Source organism: Papilio polytes, unplaced genomic scaffold (assembly GCF_000836215.1).
Source record: "Papilio polytes unplaced genomic scaffold, Ppol_1.0 DF821400.1, whole genome shotgun sequence".
NCBI lineage: Eukaryota > Metazoa > Arthropoda > Insecta > Lepidoptera > Papilionidae > Papilio > Papilio polytes.
This window is the reverse complement of record NW_013527804.1, coordinates 1,438,567-1,455,900: the sequence shown is the minus strand read 5'-3', so window position 1 is coordinate 1,455,900 and position 17,334 is coordinate 1,438,567. Positions and strand designations below refer to the sequence as shown.

The 17,334-nt window shown below is 31.3% G+C and overlaps 1 protein-coding gene and 1 long non-coding RNA gene across 2 annotated transcripts; one reads left to right on the top strand and one right to left on the bottom strand.

Annotated features, from left to right (window-relative positions):
- The first annotated feature begins 6 nt into the window (after positions 1-6).
- Positions 7-4,008, top strand: LOC106108982 (inactive tyrosine-protein kinase 7-like). The gene is made up of 4 exons (XM_013290357.1): positions 7-115; positions 888-983; positions 1,411-1,536; positions 2,286-4,008. Exons 2-4 carry the CDS (start codon positions 960-962, stop codon positions 2,430-2,432), a joined length of 297 nt encoding a protein of 98 aa, XP_013145811.1. The 5' UTR covers positions 7-115; positions 888-959; the 3' UTR covers positions 2,433-4,008.
- A 10,318-nt stretch (positions 4,009-14,326) lies between these two features.
- LOC106108839 lies at positions 14,327-16,216 on the bottom strand. Its single transcript, XR_001225969.1, has 3 exons — positions 16,129-16,216; positions 15,182-15,244; positions 14,327-14,344 (listed from the first exon to the last, which is right to left on the bottom strand). It is a non-coding gene; the product is annotated as an uncharacterized LOC106108839 (long non-coding RNA).
- Positions 16,217-17,334: the final 1,118 nt, after the last annotated feature.

Below are 17,334 nucleotides of genomic sequence, written 5' to 3'. Positions count from 1 at the left end.
CAGGGACATAGCTGCACGTAACTGCGTGATAACATCGCAGCTGCAGCTGAAGCTGTCGTACCCCGCGCTCAGCCGCGGCCCGCACTCGCACGAGTACTACAAGCTGCACGACCAGGTACAGAAAATAATTACATACCCACATACCAATGTTCGGCAAAGGCTGATCATACTTTAATATCGCACACAAGTCATGTTAATATAAGTCGTACATAAATCGATTTTCTGAATGGTTATATAACACCAGCATTCGCCCGCGACTCCGTCCGCATGGAATTAAAAAAAAGGAAAAGTAAGTAGCCTGTGTGTTCTTCCAGATTGTACCAGATTTCATCGAGATCCGTTTAGCCGCTTAGGCTACAAAATATAACAAACATCCATCCATTTTAACTTTTGCATTTATAATAGTATAACATTAAATTACAAAAGCTCTTAGAGCATATACTTTGACTAAACTATCGCACAACTGTTGTGTGATTGTCGATGGTTTCGTATTCAACTGTTTAGTTGCACAACTAAAAATTGTGTGCGGACCTCCATATAAGCTGATAGGTGCGAGACTAAACAGTTGTTCGATAGTTTAGTCAAAGGTGTGCACACTCTTAGTATTGTGACTGTAAAACATGTTAATTTCTATGTCTAATTGCATATTTTACGATATAACTAACTAAGTTAGCAGGCAAAAAAGGTAACATACGAGCTATATCGTTGAACGGAATCTCAAAAATGTATGAAACTCAACTAAGTGACGTGCTTGTTTTTTGTTTTACACATTTTTTTGGTATATTTTGTCCATTCTATTAACAATTTTTCGAGCTACATGATTGTGAGCTCTGTATCAATACTGGGTAGGAAATATAACTCCTCGACTATATGTAGATAATTTTCAGGTGATACCGCTGAGATGGCTGCCTTCAGAGGCGGTGCTGGAAGGAGATTATTCCACCAAATCTGATGTCTACATGTTCGCTGCTACTGTTTGGGAGGTAAGATATCTTAATACGACTAGTTTTAGTCCGCTACTCCGTCCGCGTGGAATTAAAAAAATAGCCTATGTTACTCAGTGGTAACGTAGCTTTTTAATGCTTAAAGAATTTTTTAAATCGCTTCAGTAGTTTTTGAGTTTACACATTACATACAAAATTAGAAATCTTTCCTCTTTAATATTAGTGTCAGTGTTCATTTACATAGAAATATGGAGAATTTTTAAAATAAATATGTCTTATGTCATTCAGTAGTAATGTAGCTTTCTAATGGTGAAAGAATTTTTAAAATCGGTCCAGTAGTTTTTGAATTTATACGTTACATACAAAAATACAAAACTTTTCTCTTTATGTTAAGACAATTTTAAGCGCGAATAAAATTAAAATAATCGAATATAGATTAAATATGTAACTAAATTATTATTTACAGATTTACACGAAAGCGGAGTTGCCATTTGCCAAATTGAATGACAATTCAGTACTCGAGAGACTCAAGACAGGCAAACAGGAATGGGTGACCCCGCCATCTATGCCGGAAAAACTAGCTACATTACTGGTAAGTATACCGTATTAAATATTTTAGTAAAACAGTAATTTTTTATTTAAAATATATAATGTGAAAATTATAACAATTAGTTAAATACCTAACTTGAACTATGATTGATCTTTGTTTAAATTATTAATCTTTGACAATAATGGCAACCATTATTATTGGTCGAAATTCCTCCATAACTGATATTTTTAAAACTTTACGCAATTTTGTATCGAATTTTACGTTAATTCGTACTCAATTTTTTTTCAAAAATGCATAAAAGTCCTCGCATCGTATATTAATATTTTTTTTTCTGTTACAATAACCAACTATTAATAAAAGCGATTTCTCACCAGGCTAGTGATTTAGTCAAATACCAAGTTATTTAGTAACTAAACGTAAATAAACAATGAAAATTTAGAAGTAGATTAGTAAATAAATCTGCCTGTTGTATACTATTTTTGGTCGAGTAGCAGAAACATTGGCTAAACTATTTTGACCCTATCGATTTAGTAGTTTTATTTTAAACTTATTTACAACGACAATAATACGAACCATTTTTTTACAATATAATAGCTAAATTACTCCGTAATCGACTAAATTACAGCACAAACCATAGGATTTTCAAAGATTGTTATTTTTTGTCTGTAAACAAGCTGGAGGCCGCATCAGCTGAACCTTCTTCTTTTGGCCAAAACTGATATTTTTTTTATTTCTCAAATATTTTTTGTATATTCTGTTTTGTTGTTTGGTCAATAAATATTTTTTTTTAGAAACGCTGTTGGAGTCACTCACCCACTGATCGTCCACAATTCACTGAAATATGCGAAGAACTTGGTAATATTTTGAAAGAAATAACCGCTGAGAATGCATCTCAACACTCACAGGCAGAAGTAGAAGAAGAAAGAACGGAGAAGTAAATCTTAAGTTGGCACGTGGAGTTCAAGGATGATCTTATTCTCCGCGTGCCAACTTAATTGCCGGTTTGAATTTTGAACGTTCATATTTATTATCTATTGTATATAGCTTTGCAATGTTTTGAAGGTTTTTATGTTTATTTAAAATTTTATAAGCTTATAGTTTTTACATGTCTTTTGGATGCTATTTATTTTATATTCTATTTATAGTTTTTTAAGACTGCGTATTTTTGATGTTTTATCTGTGCTTTTTGTGTTAAAAATTTAAGACGTCAATGTCAGAAAAAGGCGGGTAAATGCGATCGATCGGAACTTACAAATAAAGTTAAAATATGTTAGTAATAAATATTTTTTTAAAATCCGTGATTTAATTTGAATACTGGACGATTTAAAAAAACATTTTTGTTTTTTTTATACTCAAGGCTATATAGACATAGATAAAATTACTTCAAAGACTATAGAATTTAGGATTTTAGTCATTTTGATGCATTTACAGCGTTTTTATTGCATTTAGTATAAATTAGATTTAATTCTAAGACATCGAATGAAAATTTTGACAGATGTCACTTTGACGTTTCAAGTGACAGTTGACAGCAAATGTCAAATGACAGTTTGAATTTAGAATTTGGCGTTTTTTTCCTGTGAATACAATTTATTGTAGCCTTTAGCTGTTTAAGTTAGGAAAATAAGGTTCTAAGTTATTTTATAAGCGAAAAACATAAGCTAAAATGATACTGCCATTGATGTACATAGAATTTTCTAGTATTTAAGACTGATTCTAGATTTAATTATTAGATTTAGTTTGTTATTTTCGTCCGGTATTATCTGCACGTCCCGATACAATCGAAATTTGTAGAATAATTTTAGTGTAATTTAAAAGTTTTTAGTATCGAATATCGATATGAAATCGATTAAATAATCGATTAATCGACTAGTGGCTGTAATAGTTGCTTTTTACCCTACTGTACTGTTAAAACCGTTGAAAAAAGTTAGAAATAATGTCTTTCTATCGATATTTGATACTAAAACTTGAAAGTTATTTCACAACTTATTGTGAACATAAAGAAATAAATATTAAGGGCATTACAAAACTTAATTTAAAAAAAAAATAACATTTTGTCATTTGTCAGTTTGTAAACGCCCCATATGAACGGTAGTTTTTAAGTTTTAAGTATTCGGCCGTTTATAATAAAATCGCATAAAAAAAAATAATAAAAAAATATGCAGACGAATTGAGTACCTCCTTTTGGGAAGTCGGTCAAAAAGTTGTGAAATAACTTTTAAAAAAACCCCACATTTTGGTGCCATTTACCCAATTGCAATTGATGCGGAAAAATTCTTATTGAAAATTTGTATTTTGTACATTCAATTGATACCAGATTATGCATTTATAGGTTAGTTTATAACTATGGAAAATCATAGATTATTAAAAGCTAAGGTTTTCTATAGTTTATTATATTAATTAAGATTTATAGAGAGTAAATATACTTTTAATTCAAAAACGTTATTTTAAAGATCTTAAAGTTTGACATTACTTTTTTAAAAGGCAAAGGTTTCGATGACATTCAGCCAACTTTGATTTTAAAAAAATATTAAAAGTAAAACACGAAATTGTTTTAAAAATATTTGTAATAAATTCAAAAATTAAATCATAAAATTTTAGGTGCTTTTTTATATTGTCGGAAGATCTCATGATAAATTATAAATTAGTTTTTTTTTTTAATCTTTATTTTTAGTTCGATTAAGTATGAATGGAGAAAGTAATTGATTAAATACATTAAATTAAAACAAAGTAACGAACATATAGAGAAGATTTTTCTCTTAACATAAAAATAGAAATTTGTTTCCGGAAATGTTTTAAATAACTTTTTAACATAAGGGATGTGCCCTTTTTTATAATTTTTTTTACATTTATTTGTGATAGTGTCAATAAATGTATGGATGAAATTAATTTCTCTAATTTAGTAAAATATTAGATAACATAAGTTATACTCGAGATATAGTTTAGTTGATTTTTGAAATCAAGAATTTTTAGGTTAGAATTTTTTTCATAACTAAAATTAGATAGATATTTAGTATAAGTGCTTCACAGTTGCTAAAAAACGTGGGTTTACACTGCATTAAGAGTAAGTGTAGAACAATCATTCATAAACCTTCCGATATTACCACTGATATGTGTGAATGGATAGGCCATCGTTTAGAAATTACAGTTTTCATTTATATTTAAAATGTTTATAATCCTTAGCATTGCTCTCAATTGAAACAGCAACAGACAAAATAGCGATTAAATAGGCATAAAACATTTAAAGCCTGTCCATTTATATAGATCAGTGGAAGTAATAATTTCATGAATAAGCGAGACAACGTACACGTTAGTAATAAGTGTAGAAACAGAACATTTAGGAAAATGACAATTTTCACATTTATATAATTTATTAATAATTTCATATATGTATAGATTTGTTTTAAGTAACATCGTGTCAATTTGGTATTAAAATTGTTAAGATAAGAAAATATTTTTAAGGCAATTGGTGTTTTTATATTGTCTTAATGGCTTTTGCTTTCATTTATTTATATAAGCTTTCCAAATGAACTAAAATGTTTTATTTTTAATACATTTATTTTATTCGTATGAACAATTATTTATAATTTTTTTGTCTTCAATTTTTCTTCTAATTTGAATCATGAAATATTTGGAGAGATTGTTTAAAATTCATTTATAAAATACTCTTCTGTTTTTAAATATGTAATTTGACACAATTTTAACATGAATAGATATTATAGTTATACATGTAGAAGTTTTTATAAGAAATTAGGGTTTCCGATGAAAATAGTCAACTTAACAACTATACTCTTTTCTTCGGTGTCCGCAATTTACGGAACTACGGAATTTACGGAATCAAAGTATTCAAATATTTTGTCGGCTCGAAACGTTGACTTGAACAGGCAAGATATTTGAAATGGTACATTAGATCAGAATAGTTAAGTGATTATGAACCTTATGTTCTTTGTATTAAGATACTTTTCCGTCAAAACGACGTTTTTAGCTTTTTTATTATGTGATATAGACTGACATTTTTATACTTTCTTTTGTATTTGTGTAGCGTAATGAATTAAATAAAGGAAGTTTTGCGATTACGATTTTTTAATAAATATAATATTGTATGAAAATGTTTCATTTTTAACACAAATTCCTGTTTCTATATACTTAACTAGCTGTTCCCGTGCGACTTCATCCGCATAAAATTGTGAAAAATTTATTTTATTGTTTACATTTGTCAAATTATTAATTACACATGTCAAAATTACATGACACTATGACAATCTTGCTTCCTTTATGTTGGCAGCAACTTATGGTCTCTTTCCCACATTAGGGTTTTTATCCAAAATATTTGTCCCCTAAGTTTAATAGCGTCAAAATATATAGCCTAAAGCGTGACGTAAGTGTAGGGCTTTTTATTAAAAAAAGAATTATTCAAAAATATGGTGTAATCGCTGACATCTTAGGCAACAAAGAAGTGTTTGTTTACGCTTTATTATAATAGTATAGATAGATTGTGGCTAAAATAGATGTGGGTACAATAAAAACTACATTTCATAGTATAATATTTTTATTAAATATCTTTCAATTTACTTCTTTAGCTGACGTTAGTTATGGAATAAAAAATATTGAATATCTTGCGAAAAGACGTTACTATTCACTCGTTTCTAGGATCGAAATATTTTAGTCTTCATTCCAGTGAGAAAAGAAAGCTGTAAAAAAATATGGATTAACTACAAACATCCCTTTTAACCCCCTCCATAATAACTAACCCTCGAATCGTTGCTTACAATCTGATAAGAAAACATTTGTAAGGAATTTTGAGTGGCTTGAACTTACTTAGCGTTTCAGTATTCGACCTTATAACACTAAGAGCATGGCCACACCTATAACCAAACTATCGCACAACTATTGTGCGATTGTAAATTGTTTCGCAGCCTTCAACTGTTTAGACGACTAAAACTCAAGTAGTATGCCTCCATTTACGCTCATAGGAATCAAAGCGAGACTAAACGGTTGTGCGATAGTTTGGTCAAATGTGTGTGCGCTTTTACATGTAATATGTTAGTCTCAAAACGTGCAACAACCTTTGACTATCTCACTTGAGGACCCTAAACCCATTCGGTGGCCATCCTGTCAAATCCTAGATAACCCTGCCTTCCCCCCAGAGGGCAAGGTATCTTTTAAAGATTTCTCCCACGACGTCAAAAAAAAATGTTTTCGCCCGCCGTGTGCATAGAATTAAAAAAAAAACAAAAGTTTTTAACCTAAGTGTTCTTCAAAATTATTTACATTTATATCAAATTTAATCGGAATTCTAACAAAACATCCATCCATCCAAATTTTCGCATTTATAATATTAGTACGTAAAATATACATTTCTTTATTTTATACTTACCGTGGATTTAAACGGATTTGCTCCGTCCTTTTTAATCTGTATCATATAATCTTCACGATTCTATAATATAAATAGTCAATTCTATAAAAACACATAAAAAAAAACTAGCTATTGCTCGTGACTTCGCCCGCGTGAAATTAAAATATAGTAAAAATGCCTATGTTACTTAGTGATAATGTTGCTTTTTGATGGTGAAAAATTATTGAACCCAGTAGTTTTTGAGTTAGTAAGTCCCTTTTCCTGTCCGTCCTTTTCTGAAGAGGAAAGGATGCGAAAGAAAAGTTGATTTGACTGCGGAGGAGACGCATAGAACTGGAAATATCCTATTTATTTGAGTCTCCTCTTCCATCTAAGGATAGGCAACGCATCTGTAATTGCGGATGTCTATGGGCAGCGTTCGTTTCGCCATTTCGGCGAATTCAGGCCGCTTGTTTTTTACCACCTTGTAATATATAAACAGTGAGTGTTTTTATTTACATACCATGCTTCGTTTTTTCCAGAATATTCTGTGTCTTCGGCCCTTTTTTTTAGTACCACCTCTATTAGTGTCCGTGGCGCCTTTAGCAAGTTTGAAATGCTTCGGACCAGAAAGAGCCTGGAAATATTCCTTACCTCATCATCAACTTGTCACTATGAAAGCCTATGAAATGCCTAGCATGTGCTGCTCCATTCACTTCTACCAGCCGTCATATCTGAATTCACTTCCTTCATTATATACTCTTTCACACAATCCATACTTTCTTATTTTGGTTATGTCCCCATCCTCTCGTCGCATAACATAAATACACGTGAAATACTTCAATCATATTATCATATATCTATATCTATACTCTATACTAATATTATAAAGAGGAAAGATTTGTATTTTTGGTTTTTCGTATTCGATTCACGTAAAAACTACTGAACCGATTTCAAAAATTCTTTCACCATTAGAAAGGTAATTTATCTGTGACTAACATAGGCTTATTTTTATTAATTTTAAACAGCCGAAATCGCGAGCAACAGCTTTGTTTATAATATTCAATTTCGCCCGCGTCAAATTAAAAATTAAATGATAAAAATATAGCCTATGTTACTTACTGATAACGTAGGTTTTTGATGGCGGAAACATTTTTGAAATTAACCCAGTAGTTTTTTATTTATTTCAATACATACAAAAATCCAAATATGCCAATCTTTCCTCTTTCTAATATTAGTAACTATTGATAAGAGAGAATTAATATACGTACTTTTGTCATGCAGAAATCTTTATAACAGGCCCGGAAATTATAATCACCCCATTCTATGCACTGAAAATGAAAAGAAGTTATCATTAATCATAATAATCATATATCTTACTAACATTATAAATGCGAAAGTTTAAATGGATGGATATTTGTTAGCGTTTGTAGCCTAAACGGCTGAACGGATCTCCATGAAATTTGCCACAGGTTTAGAGCATAGTCTGGAAGAACACATACGCTACTTTTTATCTCGTGAATAGTTACGGTTCCCGTACGACTCATTAATTTAATTTATTAATGTTTACTCGATCAATCTGCAACGGTTCAACATATCTTATTGAAATTTGGCACAGATATAAAACAAAGTCTGGAGTACACATGGGATAAGCTTCATCCCCGAAAAATGTCCGGTTCCCGAGGGATACTTAGCTTTTTGTTATTTATATACTTCGTATGTTTTAACTATGAATCTTACTTTGTAACATTACAAACGGAAAAGTTTAGATGGATAGCAATACCACTTTGGATATTTTAAAATATTTTTATAAGCGATTTTCTAAAAATTAAAAATGGAACTTACGTCATTTGTATAGAAAAGGTCTAACATCAGTAAAATCAACAAATAAATTGGTGAAGACATTTTTTTATCTGTGATTCTGAAAGTAGAATTATTTTAAATATTATAAATGCGGAAGTTTAGATGGATGGATGGATGTTTCTTAGAGTTTGAAGCCTTACCGGCTGAACGGATATCGATATTTGGTATAGATGTAGAGGATAGTCTGGAAGAACACATGGACTAGGCTTTCATGTAAATGTTAACAAAATAAAACTAAAAGAACAATGAAACATATTTTTTTCTAACCTAGAAATATTTCATAAACTTCGCTTTGCTTAACTTACCTATTTTAAATGGACTCCTTGAAAGAATGACACGAAAAATCAGTTAATTTTTAATTAAAAGATTGAAATTTATTAAGAAATTAATTTCTTTAATTAACTCAACCAATTGAGCCATGTCTTCATCAATTATCGATTAATTTTTAAAAGAGGAAATTCCAATTAGCAGGAGAATGACGAAATACGTAATTTTTTAAATCACAGATTGCTAGATAAAGCCTAACAGTTCAACGATGGCATATAAATAACACACTAGGTACTTAATCAATACAATCTCTCTATTTATATCTATACTATTATAATAAACCGTAAACACACACTTCTTTGTTGCCTAAGTTGTCAGCAATTACGGCATGTTTTTGAATAATTAATTTTTATACAAAAAGCCCTACACTTACGTCACGCTTTAGGCTATATGTTTTCACGCCATTAAACTTAGGAGATAAATATTTTGGATATAAACCCTAATGTGGGAAAGAAAGCATAAGTTGCTGCCAACATCAAGGAACCAAGATTGCCAAGGTTTGTCATGTCATGTCATTTTGACATTTGCAATTGATAATTTGACAAATGTGAACAATGAAATGACATTTTTATAATTTTATGCGGATGAAGTCGCATGGGAACAACTAGTTTTAGATACATGTATAACTTATTTACCTTTTAGGTCCTTAATTTTACATCTACGCCCAATTTTAACGAGAAATTTGTTGAGATGTTCGAGAGGCACGTAGAAACAAACACATTCATGCATCTAAATTTTATTACACACTAGCTAGCTGTTCCCGTGCGCAATCCGCATGGAATTATAAAAACTTTATTTTATTGTTTACATTTGTCAAATTCTCATTTGCAAATGTCAAATTACAAATGCACAAATGACAATTTCTTCCTTAATGTTGGCTGCTTGTAGTTTATGGTCCCTTTCCCACATGATGGATTTTTTTTAATTTATTTACCTTCCCAAGTTTAATAGCGTGAAAATATATAGCCGAAAACGTGTCGTAAGTGTAGGACTTTTTATTAAAGAAAGAATTATTCAAAAATATGCTGTGATTGCTGACATCCTAGGCTATTTATATTAGTATAGATTTATATTAGTAAAGAAGCTGTAAAATATCAGGTACTCAAAACACGATGATTTTCTTTATTTGATGTGAAGTTTCACGTAACCTTTGCTTAAAAGTAAAATCTATGAAATAAATCACTCGAAGTAAAGGATGAACCAATTTTATTTATTTTTTACGATTGGTGTTATTATAAGGTCGTTGATGACGCCATCTAGTGGCAAGTAGTAACTACCCATTTCAACCTGATAGATTGACACAGTACGCCATCTATTGTCGAGTAGTAAATTTAAGTTTAAATAAAACTCTTTTCCCGCTGCGGATTCCTAAAACACTACAATCTGTATAATTTTTTAAACTAAATACCTAATGTGTATTTCTTGTAAAAAATTCTAATTTATCGAATAAAAAAAGGACATTGAAAAAAAATAAAACAATAAATCATGATTTCACTTTATTGACACGATAAAACTTTACTATGCGTCCTCCGCATTCTGCTGAAAATAAAATAATGATATTAAATGTAAATTTTACGACTGTCATATTAAAAAAGTGGAAATGACTAGATTCAATTTTAACAAATTCAATGTAAAACATTAAATTATTGTTAAACTCTTTCGGCCGAAAACTGTTACGAAATTCTTGACTTGTCGCTGCAATCTGACAGACAGCAAATTTTTAACGGCGTTTAGAGTCTATGTAGTATTTAATTGTTCAGTATTAGATCGTTAGTATCTGTATTCTTCTAATAAACTTCAAAATGTGTTTAAACCAAGAGTAACCTATTTGTTCTTCCAGACAATCCTCTACATTTATACCAAATTTCATCGAAATCGGTTCAGCCGTTTAGGCTACAAACTCTAACAAACATCCATATAAACTTTCACATTTATAATATTAAGATATAATATATCTTTGACTCACGTCATATTGTTCCTGTCCGGCATCAGATTGTGGGAATCGTATAACCTAAAACATTAACATAAGGAGGGCGCTAGTGAGCTGTCATATTTTAGTTTAATTTATGCATAACGGACTAGATATCATGTTTATAATAGGAAGAATATAATTCTCATTAAAGACTAGTTGTTGCCCGTGACGTCGTCCACGCAATAAGATAAAGTAGTCTATAATATGCCCGTCTATGTCAGCTACCCTTCAATGAAAGTCTGGTCGAAATCCGGTCGAACAAACGCGGCTTGCGGACAGACAGACAGACAGACAGACAAAAAATGTTTAAATGCGATTTACGTTATCAGCAACGCAAATACATCATCTTACCTAAATCTGGAATTTTTCTTTTGATATTAAAAACACAGAAGATGGTCGCATAAACACATTTCAATATACTTCTATCAAAATGACTCCTGTAAGTACATCTTAGAGCGTGCGTACAGCTTCGACCAAACTATCGCACAACTGTTAATCTCGCTTTGATTTTTATGCTCTTATAAAGGGGTGCACACTACTCGATTTTTAGTTGTGCAACTAAACAGTTGAATTATCTGCGAAACAATTGACAATCGCACAACTGATATGCGATAAATTAGTCAAAGATGCGTCGGCTCTTAACAGGCATATTCAAGTATTAAAATACATCTATATAAATGGATATGTTGCTCATTAACATCAAAAGACACGTCTAATCGCCTATCTATTTAAACAGATCAGTGGAATGAAGCAAGAGCTGTCATTCTGCATACGTTGTCGAAGTGTAAGGCGCTATAGTGTATATACATATATAACTTTAAACTGTCGTGGTTTTTACAAATATAATTTTCGTAAGATACGGGTTTCTTGCCGCAACTGTGCCGAAATATCGGGAGCTAAAAAAAAAGCTAAAAACCCGTATCTTACGAACATTATACGTTATAGTGTATTTTGTCCGTTTTTTTGGGTTTTAAAATCATTTATTTTACTCACTATGCCTTGTGGTTGTCCTCCTCCCTCTTTGGTGTTACGCGATCCTGTTTTAGTACGTTTCAAACCTTGTTTTTGCGTATGCTTGATATTTAAAAATAGAATTATATTATTAGCATTGACAAATTTTAAAATATGTAATTATGAATGACTTAAGTTAAAGATAGAATATCTTACAGTACTTATGCAGACCCCGCCTACACAGATCCTGGCACTGTGGCACTGGAATATATAAAAAATATGAAAAAAAAAACAAACTTCGTCTATAAAATAAATACCATTTTACAATTAAAAAGCTATATTAACACTTAATTTTTTAACAGATAATATAATGTAAATAGATTTACCGATATCAAGAAACATCCAAACATAAGTAACATAATGAAATACATTTTCATCGACATGTTGATTTTTTTTTTCGGTAAACAGGCGACGATCACGGAAAAGAGAGAAATGAATTAATTCAACTTAAACAAAGATATCTTTGATTTGAAGTAATTTAGTTACAAGTTTTCTAATTATTGTAGAAAAGAGTTATGTATTGGATAATGTTTAATTAAACGAGGAAAAGAAAATTAATTATTTCGCGTGAAAAATACTTGCAAAATCAATAGCAATCAGTTTTGAAATTGAATAACATAGATGTTCAACAGAAATCGATAGAACGGACACCAACCAGATCTTTCATAAGTCAGATTCATAAGTCTATACCGAATTTGAATTAAAACTGTCATTTACTCAAAAACGAATGGATTTAGAAATATTTCCAGCAAGAAAATTAACAAAAAAAAAAAGAAAACCTATAGTCGGTTTTCATTTTTTGTTAATTTTAGGTTCGTTAGACAAAAATTTTTAACTTTTTTAAAAAAAATAGCGTATTTTGAAACCAACAACTATTAGATAGTCATTAATTTTGAAAAAAAATGGGACAAAATGGTAGATATTCATCATCATCATCATCATCATCCACTTGCCCTTATCCCTTACGGAGGGTCGGCATAGTATGTGCTGCTCTTCCATACATCTCTATCAGCCGTCATATCTGAATCCACTCCTTTCTTAAGCAAATCCTCTTTCACACAATCCATACATATTTGAATGGTAGATATTCAAACAAAAGAAAAAAAACACGTAAAACGACTCATACAAAAAAGTACCGATCGAATCGAGAACTTTCTTCTTTTATAGTCGGTTAAAAACACTTTTTTAGAATCCGTCTTCGTTTTCAAGAATCCGTCTACGTGGAATTTAAAAAAAAGTAGCCTGTGTTCTTCCAGACTATCCTATGCCATTTACCAAGATACGTTCAGCAGTTAAGGCTACAATCTTTAACAAACATCCATCCATCTAAACTATCGCATAATTGTTTTTAGTTGTGTAACTAAACAGTTAAATTAGCTGCGAAAAGACAATCGCACAACTGTTCTACGATAGTTTAGTCAAAGGGATGCGTCCGCTCTAAATATCAGTTAGATAAGTATAATCACAGTATAATTGTCATTAAAATTTAAAGTACGAGGAATAAATAAAAAAAATCATTTTGACAAGGGCTTCATATATTTATTAATTTTTCAATTAAAAACTAATCTTCGTAAACTCCCAAGTCCTGTTGAAAACAAAAGAATGTTAATGTAAAAATACACAGTGGTTTTCCACTGTCTAAACTTTTGTATAAAACATATTGTCGTCCCTTATGTTCTGTTTAAAAAAAATAGAGACAGCTATATGTGTAAAGTCATCGACAAATATATTTTCTTAACTTTAAACAGACTGTTTACAATTTATAAATAATAATACGCACCTTTCGTCCTTCCAAATCTTTGTTTACGTTCAAAAAGAAATCTAAAAGAAATAATAACTAGTTAATTTAATTACAGACAGAACGAGCCACGGGTGAAAGATAGTTTATAATATTTTATAATACAGTTTTGTTAGATCAGTTAAAAAAAAACTATATTGGATTACCACATCATCATTATCATTTCCCCTGCCTTATCCTACTTACGTAGGGTCGGCGCACCGGGTTTTCGTCCTCCATATCTATCATCCGTCATCTCAGTCATCACTCCCTTCTTGATCATATCACCTTTCATGCAATCCATCTCTTTCAAGGTCTACCTCTACCGGTACACCTCCACACTCATAACTAACATGCGATTCATTCTCATAACATGCCATACCACTCTAACCTTTTACTCCTTACCTTCTCTACTGGGGCTACTCTCAAACTTCCTCTAATATACTCATTTCGTATATTATCCAATCTTTTTACCCCACACATCCATCTTATCATTACCACAATTAGTTAAAAAAGTGTGATAGCTTATGAAAATAAACTTACAGTACCATCCTCCTGACCCTGGAGTCTGAAATACAAAAAAAAATTACTAACAAACGAGCTTTTGTTATCTGTTTGACAAAGTTCTTATCCCGCTATGTAACAAAGTGTCATATAATTTTATAATTTCATATGTACATTTCGAGAACGTCGGTGGCTCAGTGGTTTAAACACTTGACTTGTAATCTACAGGTCTTGCCACTCTCTCGTTCCCCTAGCATATTTTTGGGATAGGGACGTTAGGTGCGGGTGGAAAGTTTATTTCTTTCTTGTGACATATTTTGTCAAATAACTTTACAAATTTCTTACAACTTTTTAAGATTTCTACTTGCCTAATAAACTAAAGTTACTAAAATGACTAGATTAAAATCCAGCTGTACCAATGTGATTTTCGCTTTTTCGAATATTCATTTGTATAAAATTTATCCGTCGTTCTTACGGTGAAGGAAAACATCGTGATTCCTGCACATATCGGCGAAATTCATAGATATGTGAAGACAACCTGCAGTAGGCTAGGGTTGACTATGACCTAGTCACCTCTCACTAAGGGCAGGCCCCCTGAGTGGTCAGTGGAGACTTTTAGTTTTGATTATACATACCTTTAACAGCGACCGCACACCTGTGACTAACCTATAGCACAACTGTGCGATTGTCGATTGTTTCACAACCAATACAATACTGTTTAGTTGGACGACTAAAATACGAGTATTGTGCGCACCCCTATTTAAGTTATTATGAAACAGTTTTGCGATAGTTTAGTTTCAGGTGGGAGTACGTTTTAAGCTTTTGTTGGCATCACTAATTCTGCCTGATTCGTTGTTTTTTGTAAAAAGTATTTCTAACTGTCTAGATATTTAGTAATTACCGTAAATCTAACTGGCATTGTATCGTCGTATACGTGACCATGTCCAGTGTAGTCTCTCTCATCCTGAAATGTGAACAGCACAAATATTACTTTAAAATATGTGAGTTTGTCTTTGCATTAATTTTAAAAATAAACAGATGATCGTATGAAAAATCATGTTTATAAAATTATTTTCAACTAACTTTTGCTTGCGACTTCAACCGAGCAAGATTAAAATATCTAGTTATAAATATATACTAGCTGATGCCCGCGACTTCGTCCGCGTGGTATAAGAAAATATACGACTATATAAATAAGAAAAACCTACTTATCCCTCGGGAACCGGACATTTCTCGGGGATGAAGCTTTATCCCATGTGTACTACAGACTTTGTTTAATATCTGTGCAAAATTTCAATACGATATGTTGTACCGTTGCAGGATGATCGAGTAAATGTTAAAAAACTAAATTAATGAATCCCACGGGATCCGTAACTATTCCCGGGATAAAAAGTAGACTAAGTGCTCTTCCAGACTATGCTCTAAACCTGTTCCAAATTTCACGGAGGTCCGATCAGCCTTTTAGGCTACAAACGCTAACAAACATCCATCCATCGTAACTTTCGCATTTATAATATTAGTAAGATATGATATATAATGTAACTCAGTGATAATGTAGCTTTTTAATGATTAAAGTTTGAAATAGTTGCTATTTTCAAAGCTGTTCAATACAAACAAACAATCTTATATTACCTATAGAAAATTTGAATTATGTTAAAATTTCGACCAATGACCAAAAATTTGAATGAAATGACTGCTGCTTGTAGCCATACTTAATAGACAGGATAAAGTAAGAATCTGAGTATGCTTCATCGACTCTTTCTCCCTCTTTTTGTGTGGAAGGGAAGGAGAATTTGTCATCACCACATTAACATATAGAAGAAGGTTAAAAGTATCTTGTTTACTTACCACGCTTCGTTTAGGCCAAAATATCCTCGCCCCAACACCTCTGTTGTTAAAACGAGGTTTTTTCAGATTTTTCAGAAACGACCGGGACACTTGGGACGTCTGAAATATTTTAAAATAATCGTTTTTTTATGTTTAATTTTGTTATACTAGCTGACGCCCGCGACTCCGTCTGCGCGGAAAAAGAAATTTAATAGGCTATGTTCTTTCAGACTATGTTCTATATCTGTGACAAAATAAATTAAAAACCCTTAAATTATTTTAGATATACATAGTAACATACATACATCTAGATTTTCATGTTTGTAATATTCATTAATTACTACTAAATAGCTTTTGCCCGCGACTCTGTCCGCGTTGAATATGATAAATAAAACAAAAGTGAGTAGCCTATGTGTTATTCCTGGATATCGACATCTATGCCAAATTTCATCGAGATCCGGTTAGCCGTTTAGGCTACAAACTCTTATTAACATCCATCCATCTAAACTTTCGCATTTATAATATTATAGTATGAACTATATTTACATTGTGCTTAATATTACTTACATTAAACATAGCGAAAAATCCAAAAATCAACAGCATAAATATTAAATGCATCGGTCTTGACATTTTCTAGCGATTTCTTATCCTAAAAAAATAATTATTAGAGATATTTACAGCAAAAAAAAAAAAGAAAAAACAAACAAACGCTTTATTTATCTCATTTTTTTTTTAATTATAAACGTACCTGTTTTAATGATGCAATAAATAATAGTGGCAGTACAGAAAAATAGATTTTCACTTATATAAAATGTAAACGTTCAAACGACATAATTCCAAACAAATTACAAACAAGTGCTCTAATTCCCGTAACCGTAGGAATAATGTATTAACAATAGCAATTCGAACGAACAAAATAAAACACATAAATTCATTTGTCAGATAAAATAAAGAAAGAATAAAAAAACATTATTTTTCAGTTTAATTCTTTACCAAAACATTTCGTTGGTTGATGATTTCGTCAATACGTTACTTAAATTTAATGAACGGAAGAAAGAATATAGTGTGCCAGAGATATTTCCCTTCTTATCCATCTCTTCCCTGCTTAATAGAACTTTCCATCCTTTAATCAAGGTAAAAAAACTGTACTGTCCTGTACTGTCCTGTACTACACGAATCAGAACATGTCAATCTTCTGTGAGTTTCTTAAAGTGGGCGATAACGCCC

Excerpts from the sequence above, each read along its gene's own strand:
- LOC106108982 (XM_013290357.1), top strand. The coding sequence starts at position 960 with ATGTTCGCTGCTACTGTTTGGGAG. Across the intron at positions 984-1,410 it reads TCGCTGCTACTGTTTGGGAG|ATTTACACGAAAGCGGAGTT; the intron begins GTAAGATATCTT and ends TATTATTTACAG. Across the intron at positions 1,537-2,285 it reads AAAAACTAGCTACATTACTG|AAACGCTGTTGGAGTCACTC; the intron begins GTAAGTATACCG and ends ATTTTTTTTTAG.